The sequence below is a fragment of the Vanellus vanellus genome (genome assembly GCF_965231255.1).
Source record: "Vanellus vanellus genome assembly, chromosome: 17".
Lineage (NCBI taxonomy): Eukaryota > Metazoa > Chordata > Aves > Charadriiformes > Charadriidae > Vanellus > Vanellus vanellus.
This window is the reverse complement of record NC_138922.1, coordinates 10687207-10706030: the sequence shown is the minus strand read 5'-3', so window position 1 is coordinate 10706030 and position 18824 is coordinate 10687207. Positions and strand designations below refer to the sequence as shown.

Sequence of the window (18824 nt, the reverse complement as noted above, 5' to 3'; positions counted from 1 at the left end):
CTGGGCATGAAGAAGATTATGCCACCAAACAGAATGTCAGCAATAAGTCTATTTCAGAGACTTTTTGTTTGTTTGATTTACTTTTCAATTAGGTTGTCACTGATTTTAACATAACCACAGAAATAACATCTGTCAGGAAACTGACAAGGAACAAACTGATGTATATTAACAGGATAATACTCAAGTTCATAAAAGGGAATAATTTACAATTGTCATGCAACAGGTCTCAGTATAAAATGTACATTATGATACATGTAGACTTTTTTTAAAAAAAAAAAAAAACAAGCCTAAGCTTTTATTGAACTACCAACTAAAAATGCAGCCAAAGACAGCCAACACTGAAAATAAAGAAGAGATTTAGGTTTAATATTAAACAAATTCCTAACAATTAACAGAAACAATATTTATTTTGGATAATATTACCTGTTTTTATCAAATACGGTCATTTGTGCCACAAACGTCTTTTCGCCATCTTCACGATTTGAAGAGTTTCTTTTTCTTCTAGCTGGAAGCTCCTCATTGACATCTGTACATAAGAAACATAGTACTCAATTATTATATAAGCACAAATTCAAAAGATCAAACATCTATGTAGTTGTAAAATACAACTGCCTGCTGATTATGTCAGATATGTCATACAATAGAAAAGGACATAGCATTTAATGAACAGCTCGATGGCAATGGAGAGAGTACTTAGCTTAACAGTAATCATACTTCAGATATGTTCACATATATTTATAGTTTAGTCATATTACTCTGTCAGCATAAAGAATTTGGGATTTGACCTTCCTCCTCTTGGAGCTATAAAATAGTGAGAAAGAGAGTTTTTCATTCTACATGCAGTCTTCAAAGCTGTAACGTTTGTGATGTAACGTATCAAGTCTTGATAAAATTAAGAAATTAGCTTTTAAAACACTGTTATTAAGATATTTTCTTTATTGGTTAGTCATTTAGTTTTGATGAGAGACCATGATAGCACCTACAGCAGAGTCAGTGGTGACCAGCATTGCTGGAGGTTTAATGATAGTCACAGCAACCACAGGGCTCTCTTACATTATTCACCCCCCCAACAGTGTTGCTTCACACCTTCATCATCACACATTAGTAAAAATTGGTGTTAAATTTACACAGAAATAGAAGCACAATTTCTAGCTACCAACTGTATTTTAGCCCCATCTTGAAAAAGACTGAAAACAAATGAACGGCAGTTCTGTCGCTCATCTATTACTGGCCCCTCTCAGAGTGCGACCTACGCTGCCGATCAAGACAACAGTATATGTGTTTACAAGATAAACTTTGTAAAAGCGTATTTAAAGATTGAAGTTACCAATGTTTTCGTTAGTTTCACCATTGATCAGTCCATTAAACTCTCTTCTTCCTGGGCGAGTTACTCTGAATAACAATGAGTAAGACTTCACCATATGGCTGTTGCTTGGTTCAAACTCATTGCTGGAAACTGCAAGTGATGGGAAGTTGCCTGGTTTTATTTGGCTGAGGTCTGGGTTTAAAGGCACCTGCTTTTTACCTGTAGGAACCTGTCTTATCGGACAACTGACATCCTGTAGGAAAACAAGAAAGCAAACGTTAATGTCTTTGTATGCTAAAGACCTAAAGTGTTAAAATTTGTATCATTTTTGAATTATACTTGTCTTGCCATCTTTTTGAAAATAAGCCTTCTAACAGATGTAAATAAAAAATATGGAATAACAATTCCAGGTTTTAAGTGTAAAAACAGATATTTGAAAGTGTAAATAAAACTGTCATTTTATAACCATTTCTGGCAGCAGCCATCTTTCGCTAAGTGATTAAATTAGCGCTAACATGAAGCATTCAGAAAGATTGTAGAACAGTCATTAATACTAATTTAATTCTGTTTACCTAAAGAAATTAAATGTTTTGGTTATGTATATATTTCAAGGGCTTCCTATCTTCTCCTTCCAATATTACAAAGTGCACTTTGCGCTATCTGGGAGATAAAGAACCACTTACCTAGGATTTATTATATTCAGTATCTCTCAAATAGATCATTGAGCACTGTGTAGTATTGGAGAAACAAGGCAAAATGGCCTAAGTATGAAACTTGCAGCAAAACATTTCAAATAACCATCAGCACCTCTTGCTTTTACCATTATTTATCCATACTCCAACAAGTAAAAAAAATTGGCTAGAAACAGTATTAACTCTTAAAAACATGTCAAAACAGCTTAACGTTCTTAGGGAAAATATACAAAGTTCTGACTGCAAATCTTTCTCCCTTTTTGGTTAAATATTACAGCATGCATTACTAAGCCTCCCATATTCCCATAGCTGTGAAGATAATTTGCCAACTGGTGTGAAACAAACATAGCTAAACCAGCAAGTAAATTCAGAGATGCTGGGGGGGGGGGTAGGGGGAAGAGAGATGAAATTTTTTTATGATTCATAGTAGCTGAAATCTGCAATAATTGAGATAATCAATGTAAAAAACATAGGTACAGAAAAAGCAAAGAAAGAGACAAGACTTGGCAGATGACTGTGGAATTCAAAACAATTACTTGTTCCTTTTTATTTCTATACTCTAAAAGGCATAGATTATTTTATGACTTTGTGATTGCCTAGTTTACCTAAGCCACTGGACATCACAACAGAATTAATAGTTTAATGATGTGATACCAAGACATTGAAGTAAAAATAGAGGTGGCTGAAATTCACAATGAGTGAATCTGACTTACAAGTAGGCTAAATTGAATGAACAAAGATACATTTTTTTTTAAAACCTCCAGTTATTTCTCACAAAGCAAAGCAAAATCCATATGTATATATATTTGCTTCTGAAGAAATCCTTACACCCAGTCAACAGAAAACAACTTGAACAGATTAGTTCTTAAATTTAAAGACTAAATTAATCTCTACAGAAGCCTTATTTCACCATTACCTTGTTGTATGGCAATGATAAATAGATGTTCCAGAATCAGGTAAACATTTTGCTTTACTACATATTAATACTTTGTCAAATAATTTTTACCTTTCGTTTCTTGTGGCAAACTTTCACAAGCAGTACTTCCAGGGTTACCGAATTTTGTTCATTCTCTGAGTTTTGTGATGGCTTATCTAAACAGAAAAATATTTTAAGTTCTGAAAAAGTGCAGATCTAGTCAATGGTGTAAATCCACCTGTAATTACTTTTTAGACATAGGTACCTCCAGGCACAAAGACCTCTAGTCAAATTCCAAGTTTCCATTCTCTCCAAACGTACTTCAAATTCCCACTTGAGAACATATCCTACCTAACTATGCTAATATGATCAGATTAAAAAGCATAGTCCATCTCCAATATTTTTAAAAGAGTAATCTTGCTACCTTTGGCATTGCCAAAACCTTTTTATAGCAGAGAAAAAGGATACAGGTAGGTTTAAGTAAAGTCAGAATACATTAATTACAAATGAGTCAAATTATTTCCTTTTTTTTTTTTTCTTTACAGCTTGCAAACCTAGAATTTGGTTTGCATCAAAACTTAAGATCCAGATGCTATCATATAGGAAAACAAAAGAAAGAAACCTTAAAGATTACACAAGGTTAAGTATATGCAGAATAGCTGTTAAAGGATTCTTCAAAGAACATGAAAAAGGTCTTAGAAAAGAAGACTTGGCTTCACAGTCTCTGCACTACAAATTTCCTAGTGCCTGGAATCTTCAAAATGGCTACTACCACCACTATGATCAGCAATGCCAATTAAGAACAAAATAAATTTCACTGTACAGTAGGAGAACCTTTAATAATTTGAATTTATATTAATCTAGAAACTTGCCCTCATATGGAAAAAGTATAGCAAGAGAAAACTTCATTATATACCTAGTTAAAAAAAACAATTTGTGGAAGAAATTCCGAAAAACAACTATCAGCCAAAACTGAATAAATCTATAAAAAGTTATTTCTGCTCTCTTAAAATCTTACAAATATCATTATGAGCTTAAGTTAAAAAGCTCAACGGCTTCACCTTAGTCCATGTCACAAAGAATCTGACATTCATGAAATACCATTATGCTCATCAGATATGAAAAGCAAAGCTTTAGCATAGTAGAAACAACATAACCTATGTCTCTCCACTTGCTTTCCTCCTGACACTATATCCACATTCAATAAGCTTAATGTGTTTCAGCTGAGAGCGCATTCTGGTAACTCACCTAGAGACACTAGTAGGTTTATGAAACAAATGCATTTTTTTTTTTTTGTAAACATGAGACATATTAGAAATCTTAGCATCTTAGCAAATACAGAAACTTGGGGCAAGGGGGAACCCAACTGAAACTCCACCACACTTTCCATTTCAAGGATTTCTAACATAATTTCGACCCAGACAAATCAGCATATTAATTGCACCCCTTGATTAATTTAAATATTTTCTATATTTAATATGTTAGTGATATCCTTTTCTATGGTACAAATGACCACCAGGCTCTCACTATGTGTAGCACTCTCTTGAAGTGAAAGGTTTTTATAGTGAAGAGTAGTTGCATAATCCAAACATTCAAAGCCACACAGAAAGTCATCAAATATATTAACATCTTGAAAAATCTACTACAGCCCATGTCTGTGTAAGACCACACTGTAATAGAAAAACAGTAAGAAAAGGAAGGTCTGTCACCAAAATCTATGGAACAACTATCCTATCCCCTAGGTATTTTAAATTCCATACATGAGGTTTACTACTACATACTGTCCTGGAAGTATCCGATTTTGAAGTTACATATTTCAATTTAAGACATGTCAGCATACCCTTTCCTCCATCTTTATTCTATACTTCTCTTGTCTTATCACTAGCTGCCCCAGAAGTCTTTATCTCTTGTGGTTTCTCGTCTTAAATACTGAACACAACATATAACATGAAGTTCCTGAGAGGAGAGACAAGATGAATACTACCCATTGAGACCAGCTGTATTTGGAAGTTCCAGAAGCAGCACGTTCCTTATCTACAGATTTGAAGAACTTTCTCAAAGTAGTATTACAGTTCAATAAAGAAGTGCTTCTGAAATCTAGCCATTTGCAACATTAACTTTCAAATGTCTTACTGAATAGATCTGGTTAAGCCCAAGACACTTTGAGGGAATATAACTTCCAGAAAAAAGTACAAAACCTGTTTCATGAATTGTATTAGCTTTTACATCCAAAGACTAAGATACCATTCAGAGTATTTGTAACTGAAAAATTAGAAACATCACGTTATTGTAATGGATAAACAGCTAGGGTTTTCTGCAGGGAAGTAAAAAGACAGTAATTTATTTACCCATGCCTACAAAGCATGTCACTTCTGCTTTCGTTAAAGGAACAGAACCCTTAATTCTGGTCTGGGAAGTCCAATATTCTGATTTTGAGAGATAAAGCCTTATGTGCATAAAAGATACAACAGAATGACTGCAAGTCACTAAAACATGTTTTCCATTGCTTTATAATCGCCGACATGGCCTTTGCCTCATTTCTAGGCTCTACTTGATAACATTTACCCTCACATTGCTCTTTTCAATTAAAAAACACTGAATTTTCTAACTATTTGAAGGCTGAGGGGGTTTTTTAAAGTTACTTCAAATACCCTAAAGACACACTTCCATAAAATTGGCTTATTCAGGCACTCCTCAAGATCTCAGTTTGAATGGATGATGACTTAAGGTATTTCTCAAAAATCACTGTTTTGACCAAAATCCCAGGAAGGTTTATTTGCTTTACATTACAATTACACTACAACATATTTAGAGCACTATTGAAAGTACTGTAACTAATGGGACAGCCCGAGTTTAAATAAGTTAAAATCTGCATCCAAACAGCAAAGATTCAAAATATTCAAATATTCTCCTCACAGATCTATCCTAATTTCAAAGGTGCTACACAAATTAACAGTATAATGAATAAATTAGCAAACATACCATTTTTATGGAAGAACCCAGTAAATGTAAGTTGCAAATGAGCAGACAAGCTAAACAGAAAAAAAGAAAGGAAACATCAAAACAAAGAAGTATTTTCTTCTCCCAGCAGCCACCCCACTCCATTCCATTCACTGATGTTCAGGACAGGCGGACACAAAAGGCAGAACTATAATGAAGTAGTCCATCTTTCTAACTTGAAACTGCCTGGATACAGCAGTTGCAACCGATGCAAAATTGTAAACTAGTTTTCTCTTTACATATTGATTCTCTCCATGTATTCTATGGCTTGATACATAAGAAATACTGGAGGTTTAAACACTACAGGCAGGCAAACACATTTCCTAGACATTTATCAGAAACAGAGATGAGTTTTGGTGGAAATTTTCTAGAACTCACCTTGACATTTTCTAGAACTTCACCTTGAACCATGCACTTGGTATATATATATTTTTTTTTTTTAAATAGGTATTTTAAGTTTGGTAGGCATAATCTTTAGAATCATAGAATCATTGGGGTTGAAAAAGACCCATAAGATCATCGAGGCCAACCATTAACCTACCACTACCAAGTCCACCACTAAACCATGTACCTGAGCACCAGGTCTACATGTCTTTTAAAGACTTGCAGCGATGGTGACTCAATTTACAACGGGGAAATCAGGATTGTCAGTCACATCAGGTCGGTATCATCCATAACACACTCAATCAAAATAACAATTGCATCTATTTTGTTTCACAGCACTGCAGCTCATAGACTACACTATTCTGCTGACTCTAGAACCATTTTATTTCCAATTTATTCAAAATACATTTCAGCTTAAAGCACGTTATTCGTAAACCTAGATTAAAATGGATCTCAAAAATGCTTAGTATTTCTGAAGTACATAGTATTGAACAAAATATCATCCATTACACTAGAACATCAGGTACAATTTTGAGCCCCTTCACTGACTTCTCAGGAAGATACAACCTGATATTCAACACCTATTTTTAAAACACAAACACTCCCGAGAGCACTGAGATGATCAGTGAAAGTGCCCAAGAGCCTGAGCATTCAAAAGACTGCATCTGTATCGACTTTCATCATTCATCCATGTTTTTTGATAGTTTTGAATGGACAAAAACCAACACACAAACCAATGTTCTATTTTGTTTCAACATGATCCTTATCCTTAAAAAGAGAATATTTAGCCAGCAAGTAACCCCAATATATGGGGCAAAAGATAAATAAGAAAAATAATAGACAGTAAATCCATAAAACCCAAAATTCATAAATATGTTTCAGACTACATTGTATCCAGCATGGTTGCCTCTGAAGTACGCTAATTATTTATAACCACAATGGAAAAAGAACAGCTGGTTAAAAACCAAGCAAACACACACACCCCACAAAAAAAAAAAAAACCATCTCAACAGGTCGTCACACATTCCCGCAACTTAGGTTAATCTTTAGAATGTCTGATTATTATTTTTTTTATTTCCAGAATGCTTTGCATTTCATTATTTATCAGTACATTAAGTAGAAAGGTTTTGGCAAATTACCCACAGCCTTTCTACCAAAAAAGAAAACAAAGCCAACCTGCAGGACTAAAACAGATTCCTGACTGAATTGTATAATTAGAACAAAATTATTCTGGAAGCCTTGCAATGGATTGGTTAATTTCCATCATATATACTTTCAGAAAAAGCTTGGGTATTTAATTCATAAATAAAGGATATAGTAAAAAAAAAGTTATGGTCATCATCTATCACACTCAAATATCACAAACACATCGTATCACTTCTCAGTGAATAAGCTTTTTATACCATTTCATTTCAGCACTAGGAAACTTGTCAAGAAACAACAGACCAGGCATATTTGCTATGCCTTCTTTTTGCCATGATTACAAAGACAGGCTAGGATGAAAATGAACTGAAATGCATCAGGCCCAAGTTTCACATCTCTGCTGAACTTTGACTTTTGCCAAATAGAATATGACAAATTCAGCAAGAGTTCAGTATTTTTTTCTGAAGCAGAGTAGTAAGACAAAAATACAAGTTTTATCCAACATTTAAGTGTATGACATAATTTAAAGTAAACTCTTGCGGCAAAAAATTTAACATGATGAAACCAATAGGTACACACCAGTATGAAGGTAATTACTATTGCATCATTAGAATTCACAGAGTAAACTCGCCCCAAGTGACAAGTCCATATGAAACAAAGACTTGAAATTATCTATTTGTTAAAGAGGGAACACTGTTACTCCGATAGAACGAGACCAAGGTTCAACATGAGATACATGGAGTCAGACCACAAGAAAAACCTCAGACTAAGCAATATTTCTCACGAAAAAATTAGAAGGGAAAATTTCAAGTTGTACAGCCTTCAATAAAAACATAACTACTTACTCTATTATGGCTTGAGATTGGTATGATCTTTTAAATACCGTTGAAAGTTTCAGGGTTTTTGTTTTGGTGGTTTGGGGTATTGGTTTGGTTTTGTGTTTTTTGGGTTTTTTTTTTGTTTGTTTTTTTTTTTTTTTTTTTTTTTTATACACACACAAATACATATGCAGGACAGTACCTGTGAGATTCTTGTTCTCCCTTCATTTTCTCTACTTTTGATAACATGTCATCTACTTTGAATGTTTTCCTGTGAAGAAAAAGCAGAAAGAATAGTTTCACATAGCCACTATTCCCATAATATATAACAAGAAAATTTATCCAGTCTAAATTTTGACTTGGTTTTTAATCTAAAACTATACAATTTCAATGTTTCAGACTACACTGTATCCAGCATGGATATATATACAATTTTAGCCTTCTGTTCAGAAAGCACCCTTTCTACACCTTTTTAGGCCTAACAGCACACCCATGTTGTAGGGACACAAGTGCAACGCAGCTTCTCAAGCAGTATCAAAACAATACAAAGAATTAAAACCAGACCTTTCAGAAGTAATCCTACTGCTCCTAAGAAGCATCCTTTAACAGCACTATGTTCAATCCATGCAGTGAACATGTCTAACCACATTTCAGCTTTGGTCAAAGAAAATCTTCCCACTTTAGTGACACACATATCTACTAGGAATTTATGCATTAGCTCTGCAATCATTACTGTTTTAATCTTGATCTTAATAATGAAAACCACTTAAAACCATATCTGACAAAACAGTTAAAAACCTGATTATAAAACCCCCTTTCTTTCTCCACAAAGTTATATTAAATGGACACAATACAAAGAACAATGAATTCTGAAGCTACTTCTAGAGCAGACTCACAGGAAACAGGGAGGACAATGACGACCAATGACAACAATGTCATGGAGAATAATCACTTCAAATCATTTCTCTCTGTAATTCTGACAGCAGTCTGTTCATGCTCACATGTTCAGCGCCTGTTCTACCATAAATACCATTTAATGTTCATTGCTATATAAAGTTCACTCATGGACAGAAGTTATTCAATAGTTTCCAGAATAGTCTTTCAATTTTTCTTTAAAGGAAAATTAATGCTTGGACCTAGAGGCCAACAAAATTGCACTAGACCAGAGTAACACTGCAAGAGCTGTGAGGCCACCCTTCCTTTACATTTATACCTCAGAAAAATGAAATAAGAAGAACATAAGCTGTTGCCAAACACTCGATTTCTTGGGGGGGGGGGGGGGGGGGGGGGCAGAAGAGAGAAATAACAACAATATGCACAATATGAAGTGGGAAGCATCATCTACAGAAATATCCTGACTGAAGAAACACCAATGTCATACATTGCCTACATTCAGCATTTTGTTACCAATCACATGGTGGCTAAATAGCAACACTGAGCAAGAAACACTACACAAGTACAGGGCTGCAGTCAGATAACAAGTAGAAAAATAATTATAATTTGTGTAGTAAACAATCACTGATTCAAAGCTCTACTCAGCCTAAGGTTCATGCAGATGACAGATTCAAGAACTGACTCACCTACACTAAAACGTGGGATTATTAAAATGAACATTGCAATGCTCAGCTTTAAAGGAAGAGGAATTTGTTTCAGATTCTAGGGTAAAAAACTCTCTGCGTGCATTTTGCCCAAGCTCATCAAAATTAGCCACTGTTCTGCAGAACAGCAAGTAGTACGCCTATCTTTAGAAGGTTTTCTTCAGCCTACAGAATCGCTTAGAACAGCTCTAGAGCAAAGCTATGTCATGATAGGAATATGAGCCAGAAACCAGCTAAGAGTCAAACATGTTCAGGAATGGGGGAAAGTTTAACAATCTTTCATAAAATATACTAATATCTGATACAGCTTGCATTTAATATTTGTGAGCATTACTGATCCAGAAAGAGCAATGACACAACCTTTCCTGATGTCAAACTCAGGTTAATTAAAACAAGAGTCCTCCTAAAAATATTTCAGAACAATTAAAAATAGCAGCTAAAACCCATAAAATCAAAATTGTTGCCTTTGAAGTTAACTTACAAGAACATTAAAAAAACCACAGAAACTCCTTTAAATGGAATTACTATTTTTATGTTACAATGTTCCCATGCGTAACAGACAAAGTTAAGTCTTTGTAATAACCATCCCTAACACCCAGGATTTTCAAGATAGCATTTACTTGCGCTACAAGTATGTACATCTTGTGCATTCCTTTCCCCACCCAATCTTATGCCAATCAAGTACAGTCATAATTAACAAAGTATTAAAAGTCACATCATAGCATGACATTACTCTGCCAATATACAAAAAAAAAAAGTCTTTATCCAAATCCTGTATGGGAAGAAACTTTTGTTAACAGTTAGTAACTTTTTTCCAACGCTATCATTTGTTCTAATATAGTGACACCTGAAGACAGACCCACAGGCAGAAAGCCTGTTTCAATTCTCCATCGAGTATCACCTGACCCAGGCATGTTATCTCTCCAGTGATAAGCAGTAACTTCAATACTTTTTTAGCCTAAGTTGACACAAGGCCATTAACTTATTCCCTATCAACGTTTCTCTATACTCTAGGCATTCTGGTCTTCATAAACACTTTCTCAGTATTAAACGTATGGCCCAACATCAATGGATAATTTCTTGGTAAAAATGCAGTCTTACTTCCCTACCTCCAAGTGATAATTGTATGGCATTTTTCTCAGACTACTACAGAGCTAGAGATACGGAGCTATAGTTACTATTGTGATAAGCAAGTTCTAAATAGTTTGGAGATAATTTCTTTATATTTTATGTATGATACTGTTTACTGAAATTGCAATCAGAACAATGATCAGCAATTCAAAAAAGGCAGAATTATGAAGTTCTAGGGGAATAAACAAACAAATATACGTGTACAGTCATGGTCCCATAAGCAGGCTAACGATGATGCAGTTCTGAAAGATACTTCCTTGCAATGAGAACTCTACTAACATTCTTACTATACTGCAGCTAGGTACACGCATTTTTCCTAATATAAGCCTCAGGAAGATCTGCTACTCTAGTTTGGACATTTTTCCTGTCTTAAAGCCCCTTTTTCACCAGAATAACAGGATCATATACCCTAACCATTTCTATTGAATGAAGAATAGCAATTAAGGCCTGTGCATATTTCAAAGTGCAGATCAGCAAACAACTATCCTGCTAATCTCCTCTGGAAGTTCAGTTGAAACTGTTTTGCCACAGTCTCGCAGTTTTGCAACTAGATCTAAGTAGTACAAACTACCTTTAAACGCAACTTTTGTGGTTTTAATTAGACTGAAAGAGGAGGACCACAGTACTGACAGAGCATGGAAGGGGGGGGGGGGGGGGGGGGGGGGGGGGCGACACGACCCAGAGGAGAAGAACATGTTTCTTTGCAATTATTTTCTGTTTTTTTTTTCGCCCCTCAACTATACTAGTTCACTGTTATATTATTGCCTTTTATAAAGAAAACATTTCATTTGTTTTCATTGATCTTCCTAGACCTAATTACCAGAATTATTTCAATAAGTCAGTATTGTCTGAAACCTAGTGAGTGAAAAGGTTATTAATCTGTTATTAGAAGACTACCTAACTAAAATCAGAGTTCTAAAACAAAGTGTTCAGGGAATTAGTAAAAATCAGTATGATTCAAAGAAGAACTAAGCATTACTTGGGCAGCTGAATTTGAACTGGAATTTGGAACACTGGACAACACAATGTACGAGCAAAGTACCATTTCTTGTTTCCCAGCACTACAGCAGATATCCAAAGAAATAGATTCAGGTAAAAGAACACACACATCTCAATCAACTATAAGTTAACATAATTTATAAGCAAGAACTTCCTGTTGCACAATTCTAGTTAAAAAACCCAACCAACCAACCAACCAACCAACAATCAAACAAACAAAAAACCCACAAAACACTCTGAAAGTTATTTCTTAAAATTTGGCTCTGCCATATTTTAAAATAGCAAACAGCTCACTTCGGTAACTTTTGCAAGAAAAAGTAACCAGCAGCTTCAAGTTTAAAAAAAAAATAATAATCTGATCATTACCTGTCCTAAATACCTGAAGTTGTATGTTATGGATTCAGTTTTAAGAAAAAGTTATACTGTAGCACTAAAGATAATGGCAAGAACATTAAACAATATCCAAGAGATCTGAAAATGCCAAATATAGCTTCTTTAATTTAAATAAAAACATGCAAATTATATTGCTCAACAGATCATTCAAATATTACCTTAGATACAAATACAGCTTTAATTAGAACTGTCTGCATAATCAGATTTTATTGCTATTCCTTACGTGTTCATGATTAAGTATTTCAGTCCCACAGCAACTGTTTCAAAGCGATAAGAACTTTAGTGTTAAAATATTTTAAAATAAAGTGTTCAGGCTACACAAAAATCCAAAGTATAACAAATTACTTTCAGGGAGGGGTAAGTAACTGAAAAGACTGTGATTCTGCTGATAAATAACGTACACTGCACTTTTCATTCTGCTGTACTTATGTATTTTAAAGTCTACTGACATGCAGCTGTAGGACTTCACATGATAGGAATTACTATTTTGCAATGTCAAAACTGAAGCCCATTTCTCAGATGGAGCCCGTTCACAGCAACCTTCTTAAAGCGTTTGCTGGATTTTCTGCAAAATGCTATAAACTGACCTCCATTTTTCAGCTTTTAAAATAATTACAGAAATAATTACTGGATCCTTCCAAGACAAAACCAATAGTCTTGTATTTATTTTTTTAAGAAGTTAGGTTACAGTTTAAACTGTTTCATATGATTAAGCACTATTGATAACAAGAGCTCAGATGTTGAAGTTTTGTTTCTATTTTAAGAAGTTCTCCCCCAAAACAGAAAACAAACATGGGAGAATTAGTTAGGACTCTGCAGATAGTTATCCACATTTGAGCACTCCCAGCATCAACAGAAGGTCATGCTTTATATACCACGTGAAAAGAGGCGGTCACCCTCCACTATTTTTTGGACTTCTGCTACTTGGTTAACATTTTAGGATTATTTTTCAAAAAACAATTTTACCTTTTCATATTTGTTCGGGAGTTTCTATGGGACATGTAAGTGAGAGTTCTGTGCAAAAATATTGGCTGCAGGGAAAAAAAGAAAAAGAAAAAGGTTATGCTTTAATTAAAATTTCCAAAAAGTCCAAAGTAAAGAGTGATAAAGACCAATTACTCACTGCTATTAGATTCCGGGTACGTAGAAATCTGTATATTTGTGTTGGTTCTAGGAAAAAGAAACATATGTTATCCAACATATCTTACAACTCCAGAAAGACAGCCTTATAATGATTAAAAAGTATCTAATCTACGATGTTGATTTAAAAAAACACAAAACTATAACAAAAGTCATTGTTTAAGCGAAGCATCATAATGTCCAAATTAACTTCAAGTTAACAAGTCAAAGGTTACTCCAAGTATAGCACAAAGCAAATTCTTGTTTAAGCTACCATAAATCAGTAGTCACAACTCAACTATGGCTGCTCTTGCTTTCCACATCGTATCTTTCTTACAGGCTATCATAAATGGGTAGAAAAAAAATATCTCGATATATTTCAACCTATTATCTGATAGCTAAATTTGCTTCATTAAGTTAACGAACATATCTGATATGATACCAGGATAGTATACTAAATTTACATAGTCAGACAGTTTGGTATCTGACTGTTTTACCCTTCTGGAAAGTACTAAGGTCACTTGCATAAGGTACCAAAACAAGAATAGGGGCTGTCAGTTGACAATGACGTATTATAGATGATTCTAAGCTTGAAAATTAATTTCCAAAGCCTTTTACATTCATGGGGTCAGAAAAATGTTGATTCTGGTAAAGCAACTACTGTTTCAAAGTGCAAATGGAGGACAATACAGCCATATGCAACAGTGACATGAAAGGGTAGCATCATCTGAAATAGGTATAGTAACCAAAGTTCAAAAGATCAATACTTGCCTACAGAAAAGAGGACCTTCAATTTAGTTTCAACCAATTCAGTCAAATCAGGACAAAAAAAGGTTTTGTCTGGATCAGGTTATACCTAACAAGAATTCCAATGTAAACTGAAATACACCCTTTTCAAACTGAAACAAAAGCCAGCTTCATTAGGTAACGTCAGCAAGAAACTTGGAAATTACTTGATAAAACACATTAAGTGGAAAGAAAAAGATAGAGAATGGAGAATGCCTTGATTCCCATGCTAAGGCTGCTAACACTGTCTCCATTTCCCCCATAAAGAAAACAAACATCTATTTGTTTTAAAAAGAATATAAAACTTTATTTTTATATGACTGCAAAACATTTATTTCAAATAGCTGGAAACCTTATTGCAATTTAAGGAATTCTGTGATTAGAAGTGAAAAAGGACCGCATTTTATATCCTTTATCCTTCTTTAAAGATACAATTCAGCCTTATTTCTACACTTACGAATCTAAGACCCCAAAGAATCTACTATTAGAGTGACATATTATTATATAGAGAAGGAAATCTTAAAATGATCCCACTATTTCCTTTTAGAAGTCTGATGAAAACCAGTACAATTCTCCTTAATGCAAATTATCACAATAAAATCTGTATTTTTCAAATCAAACTAAAAGAGAAAGAAATTAAGAAAGGTGCACTTGGCTAGAAAATGAAAATACAGAGTAGTCACAAGTTTTGAAGAAACATTCTGTGTTTTTTTTAGTCTCTAAAAAAAGTGACATAATTATAATTTAGAAAGGTATGAAAACATTAAATTACTTTCATAAAGATGTAATTTAATTTAAGAACGGTGCACTGCTGCTTCAACCTTAGTTTTCCCCAGTAGAAAAATTCTGAAACACTTTTCAACCTGCAGACAGACATATGTTTCACAAGTCTGTATTACTCAGCAAAAGCTTAAAATAAATCTTTATCTTTTTCTAGTATATGACCTTGAAAAGGGACAAAAACATTCAGGAAGAATGTGATTCAATACTATAGGAGGTAGAATTTTTTAATCCAATATTTACTTATTGCAGTTTTCCCATAATATTCACACTACAGAGTTAACACGCTATGATACATTTACACTGAAACTTACTCCTGATCAATACCTTCACAGCTCCACTGCTTCCCTTGTCTGACAGACTGAGGCATGGGCAAGAGAACAGAATATTCCCGCCCCCCCCCCCCCCCCCCCCCATCTCAGACACTGAACACTGACACTGAGCAAACTTCTTAAAACTCGTTTGCTACTTAACCTATTTGCAGTACAGAATTTACTGAACGCATAGCTTTGTTAACAGGGCTAAGGTTCAAAGGGCCCTGCGTTATTAAGAATTTGAGACACCACCAAAAACTCCAACGCTTTCTCAGTCACCGTCTATAGCAAGTGAGCGCGAGCAGTGACAGCACCAATCCCAAAACAAGATCATGTATGTAGTGGGCCATTAAAAATACCCTTCAAATCCTAGCAATTGCACAGAAATCTTTTTTGTACAATATAAGTTTACTGCCGCAATGTGCTTTCAAATCAGATTTCCGTAAACTACTTTCTGGTGCATCCAAGGGGATTCTCCTCCTATCTGGAACTGCCACAGGGTGATGTGTGGGTCGCAAAGGTCAGTTTCCAATATGAAATCTCAACTAAGGGGCAATTATTACCAGACAAAGAAAAACCAAGTACAGTGAAGTCTTAATCACATCCCGCCCCTGAAAGGGGCTCGAAAGGCAGCCGCCAGAGAGCCAAGAGCCTCCTCGTTCCCAGCTCCCCAGTGCCTCCAAGGGCTGTTAGAGCAGGGCAGGGGACCAGCCACCCCGAAAGCCTGATGGGAACTGTTACTGAGGAACCAAGTTCACCGGCTGGGCGCAGGCTCCCACCCCCGCCCTCCGCCCCACGGGCCCCGGGAGCCTCTCGCCACCCTGCCCGCACACCGGCCCCCAGCCCCGCGCTTCCGCCCCAGCCCCGCCGGGCCCCCGCCTCCCCCAGACCCGCTCCCCTTCGCCCTCCTCTCCGGTCTCAGCTCCCTCCCTCCCCCGACTGTGTTTACCCCCGGAAGCCCCTACTCTCCACAGCCCTCCCCTCCTCCTCCTCCCGCCCTTTCTGCGGCGGCCCCGGCCGGTCCCGCCGGCTCGGGCCCACACTTCCTCCCCTGGCCCGGTACTCACTCTCGAAGGCCTGAAGAAAGAGCTCGTGGTCGGCCTGGATCTGCTCCATCTTCGGCTTCTTCACGGGGGGCAGCGCCGCCGCCGCCGCCGCCGCCGCCGAGGAGGCCGAGGAACCGCCCGAGTAACCGCTTCCTCCGCCGCCGCCGCCGCCTGCGGCACCTCCGGATTTGCCGCCGGGAGCCGCCGCCGCCGCTGCGGCAGAGCCCCCGAACCCCCCGCCGCCGCCGCCGCCTCCGCCGCCGCCTCCTCCTCCTCCTCCTCCTCCGGCGGCGCCGCCAGCGGAGCCCGAGCTGGGCCCCGCACCTCCACCGTGCTTCTGAGGAGCCATGGGCCTGGCCCCCGAGAGGGCCCCGGCAGGACGGAGACCGAGCGGAGAGGGAGGGGGCGGCTGGGGCGGGTGGGGTGAGGCGGGGGAGGGGAAGCGCCGAGCTCCAACTCCTCTAAGTCTCCTCCGCTCCGCTCTTCTCAGCGTTACGACCAGCCGAACCCGACGACCACGACGCGCCCGCCTCCTCCACTCGCCCATTGGCTCCGAAGATGGCGCCGCACCGCCGCATTGGCCGGCGCGGGGCCCGCCCCCGCGTGACGCACGGATGGTTCTGGAAGAGTTTGGTTGGTCGGTGCGCTTCGCCGCTTGGCGCTTCTCCCCTCCCCCTCCTTTGAACTGAATTCGCGGGAAAGGGCCGCTGGCCCTCCGGCGCGGGGCATGCTGGGAGAGCGGGCCGCCCCCGCCGGCCGCCCCTCGCCGCTTCCCGGCTCCGGCCCTCCCGCGCGCCTCCGCGGCTCTGCCCGTAGCTCCGGCCTGCCCCTGCCCCTGCCGCTGCCCCTGCCCCGCGGCACGTCCCGCTGCCTCTGCGGCCGCACAAGTTAGCTGGTGGCCCCCTCTCGCCTGAGGGAAGATGACCGCTGAGGGGCCGCTCCGCTGCCCGCAGGAGCTGGGGCTCGATCGTTCAAAGAGCCAAATTAGTCGAAATAGAAGCTCGGGTATAAATCGGTATCGGTTCTGTGGTAAAAGTGGTTATACTGGGTCGGACGCGAAGGTCCTGCTGGTATGGTATCATGTAGCTTTAACCTTAATTAACCGTGAGGTTTCCTCAGAGGACGGCACAAGAAATCACCCGTAGGTGCAGGGAGACTTGAGGTCTGAGGTAAAATGTTTCTCTCTGGTTTTATTCTTGCCTTTCCTTGATTAATGAGGACCCACGGAGTCCACGGGGAAATAAAAGTTGTGCCGCTGTGGCTGCCTCCAGAGGCCTGACAGCTGTCACGTATGGCCCAGCACGCGTCCAGGATCAGGCCCTCAGGGCGAGCTCCTGGAGCACCTCACATGCCTGATAAAGTGCAATAGAGTCCGACTGTGCAATGGGAAAATTCAGCACTGGCTTTACTTAATCAAGTGGCACAGCAAGTTCAATACATAAACGGCTTCGACACCCATCCCGTTCTGTTTGCTTTTGTGAAACTTTTCAAGAGCAATTTTACAAGTTAGGGCAAAACTGGTCTATGTGTGAAATACAGCCTTGAATTTTGATACTGGATACACCTGTGATGCTGGCACTATACTGTCTCGGTTTATCTTCTAATTCCTAGTAATATTGAGAGGAAAACCTTATCTCAAATTTAGCTGTGCTGTAAACGTGCCTTACATTTTCAACAGAGAGAGATTCTCATGTGATATCTCAATTTTCTGTTATTAGCCTTATTATGTTTTATGAAAATGTATGTATATACACCCCACACACATTCGGATAAATAAGTCTTTATTGGCTACTATTGCCCCCTCCCCATTTTTTTTTTTACAGTTCCTTAATATTTTTTCTTGTTTGATATCTGAAATCTTAATTTTATTTTTCAATTACCTCCCCTCTTTTTGCTTTTTCTGCTGCACCATTTACCTTTCATGTTTGTTTTGGAAAGATCTTTTCTTCCCTGATGCTTTCTTTTTTTAATTGCTTTTCTTTCATTCCTTCCATTCTTATCAGACATTGATGTTTTCCATGCAGTCTTTTCTGTAATTTATTTCAACCTTAATTTTCATACATTTTTAGAAATTCATCTTTGTCACCATTTTACCTACATTCTATTTTTCTTCCCTCCAAACAAAAAGTGATGTTTCTAAACTACTGTTGCACATTTTATCCTGATTATCATAATTGTCTCTGCTTGGTATTCCAGTTTCTTGATCTTCTATTTCCTACTCAGTTTCTCTACAGCCACTCATTTGTTGTTGCTGAATATATCTTTAATTACTTACTGGTGACAGCAATGTTTGATGACCTTACATCAATGTTTGAGGACCTTACATGTAGCTGCTTCACCAGGGGACTTCCTGGTGAGTCTTCTGATACATTGGGTATTTGCCACTCTTCTGAAATCGT

At 37.9% G+C, this 18824-nt stretch overlaps 1 protein-coding gene across 1 annotated transcript in view; it reads right to left on the bottom strand.

The window, feature by feature from the left end:
* SUZ12 (SUZ12 polycomb repressive complex 2 subunit) overlaps positions 1 to 16890 on the bottom strand; it is a 31615-nt gene extending 14725 nt beyond the window's left edge. Inside the window, exons 1-8 of the mRNA XM_082492161.1 lie at positions 16447 to 16890; positions 13504 to 13550; positions 13347 to 13411; positions 8462 to 8530; positions 5897 to 5946; positions 3005 to 3090; positions 1328 to 1559; positions 424 to 526 (exon numbers count right to left, since the gene is read on the bottom strand). Coding sequence (XP_082348287.1) covers positions 424 to 526; positions 1328 to 1559; positions 3005 to 3090; positions 5897 to 5946; positions 8462 to 8530; positions 13347 to 13411; positions 13504 to 13550; positions 16447 to 16774 — 980 coding nt within the window. The 5' untranslated portion in view covers positions 16775 to 16890. The remainder of the gene's footprint in view (positions 1 to 423; positions 527 to 1327; positions 1560 to 3004; positions 3091 to 5896; positions 5947 to 8461; positions 8531 to 13346; positions 13412 to 13503; positions 13551 to 16446) is intronic.
* Positions 16891 to 18824: the final 1934 nt, after the last annotated feature.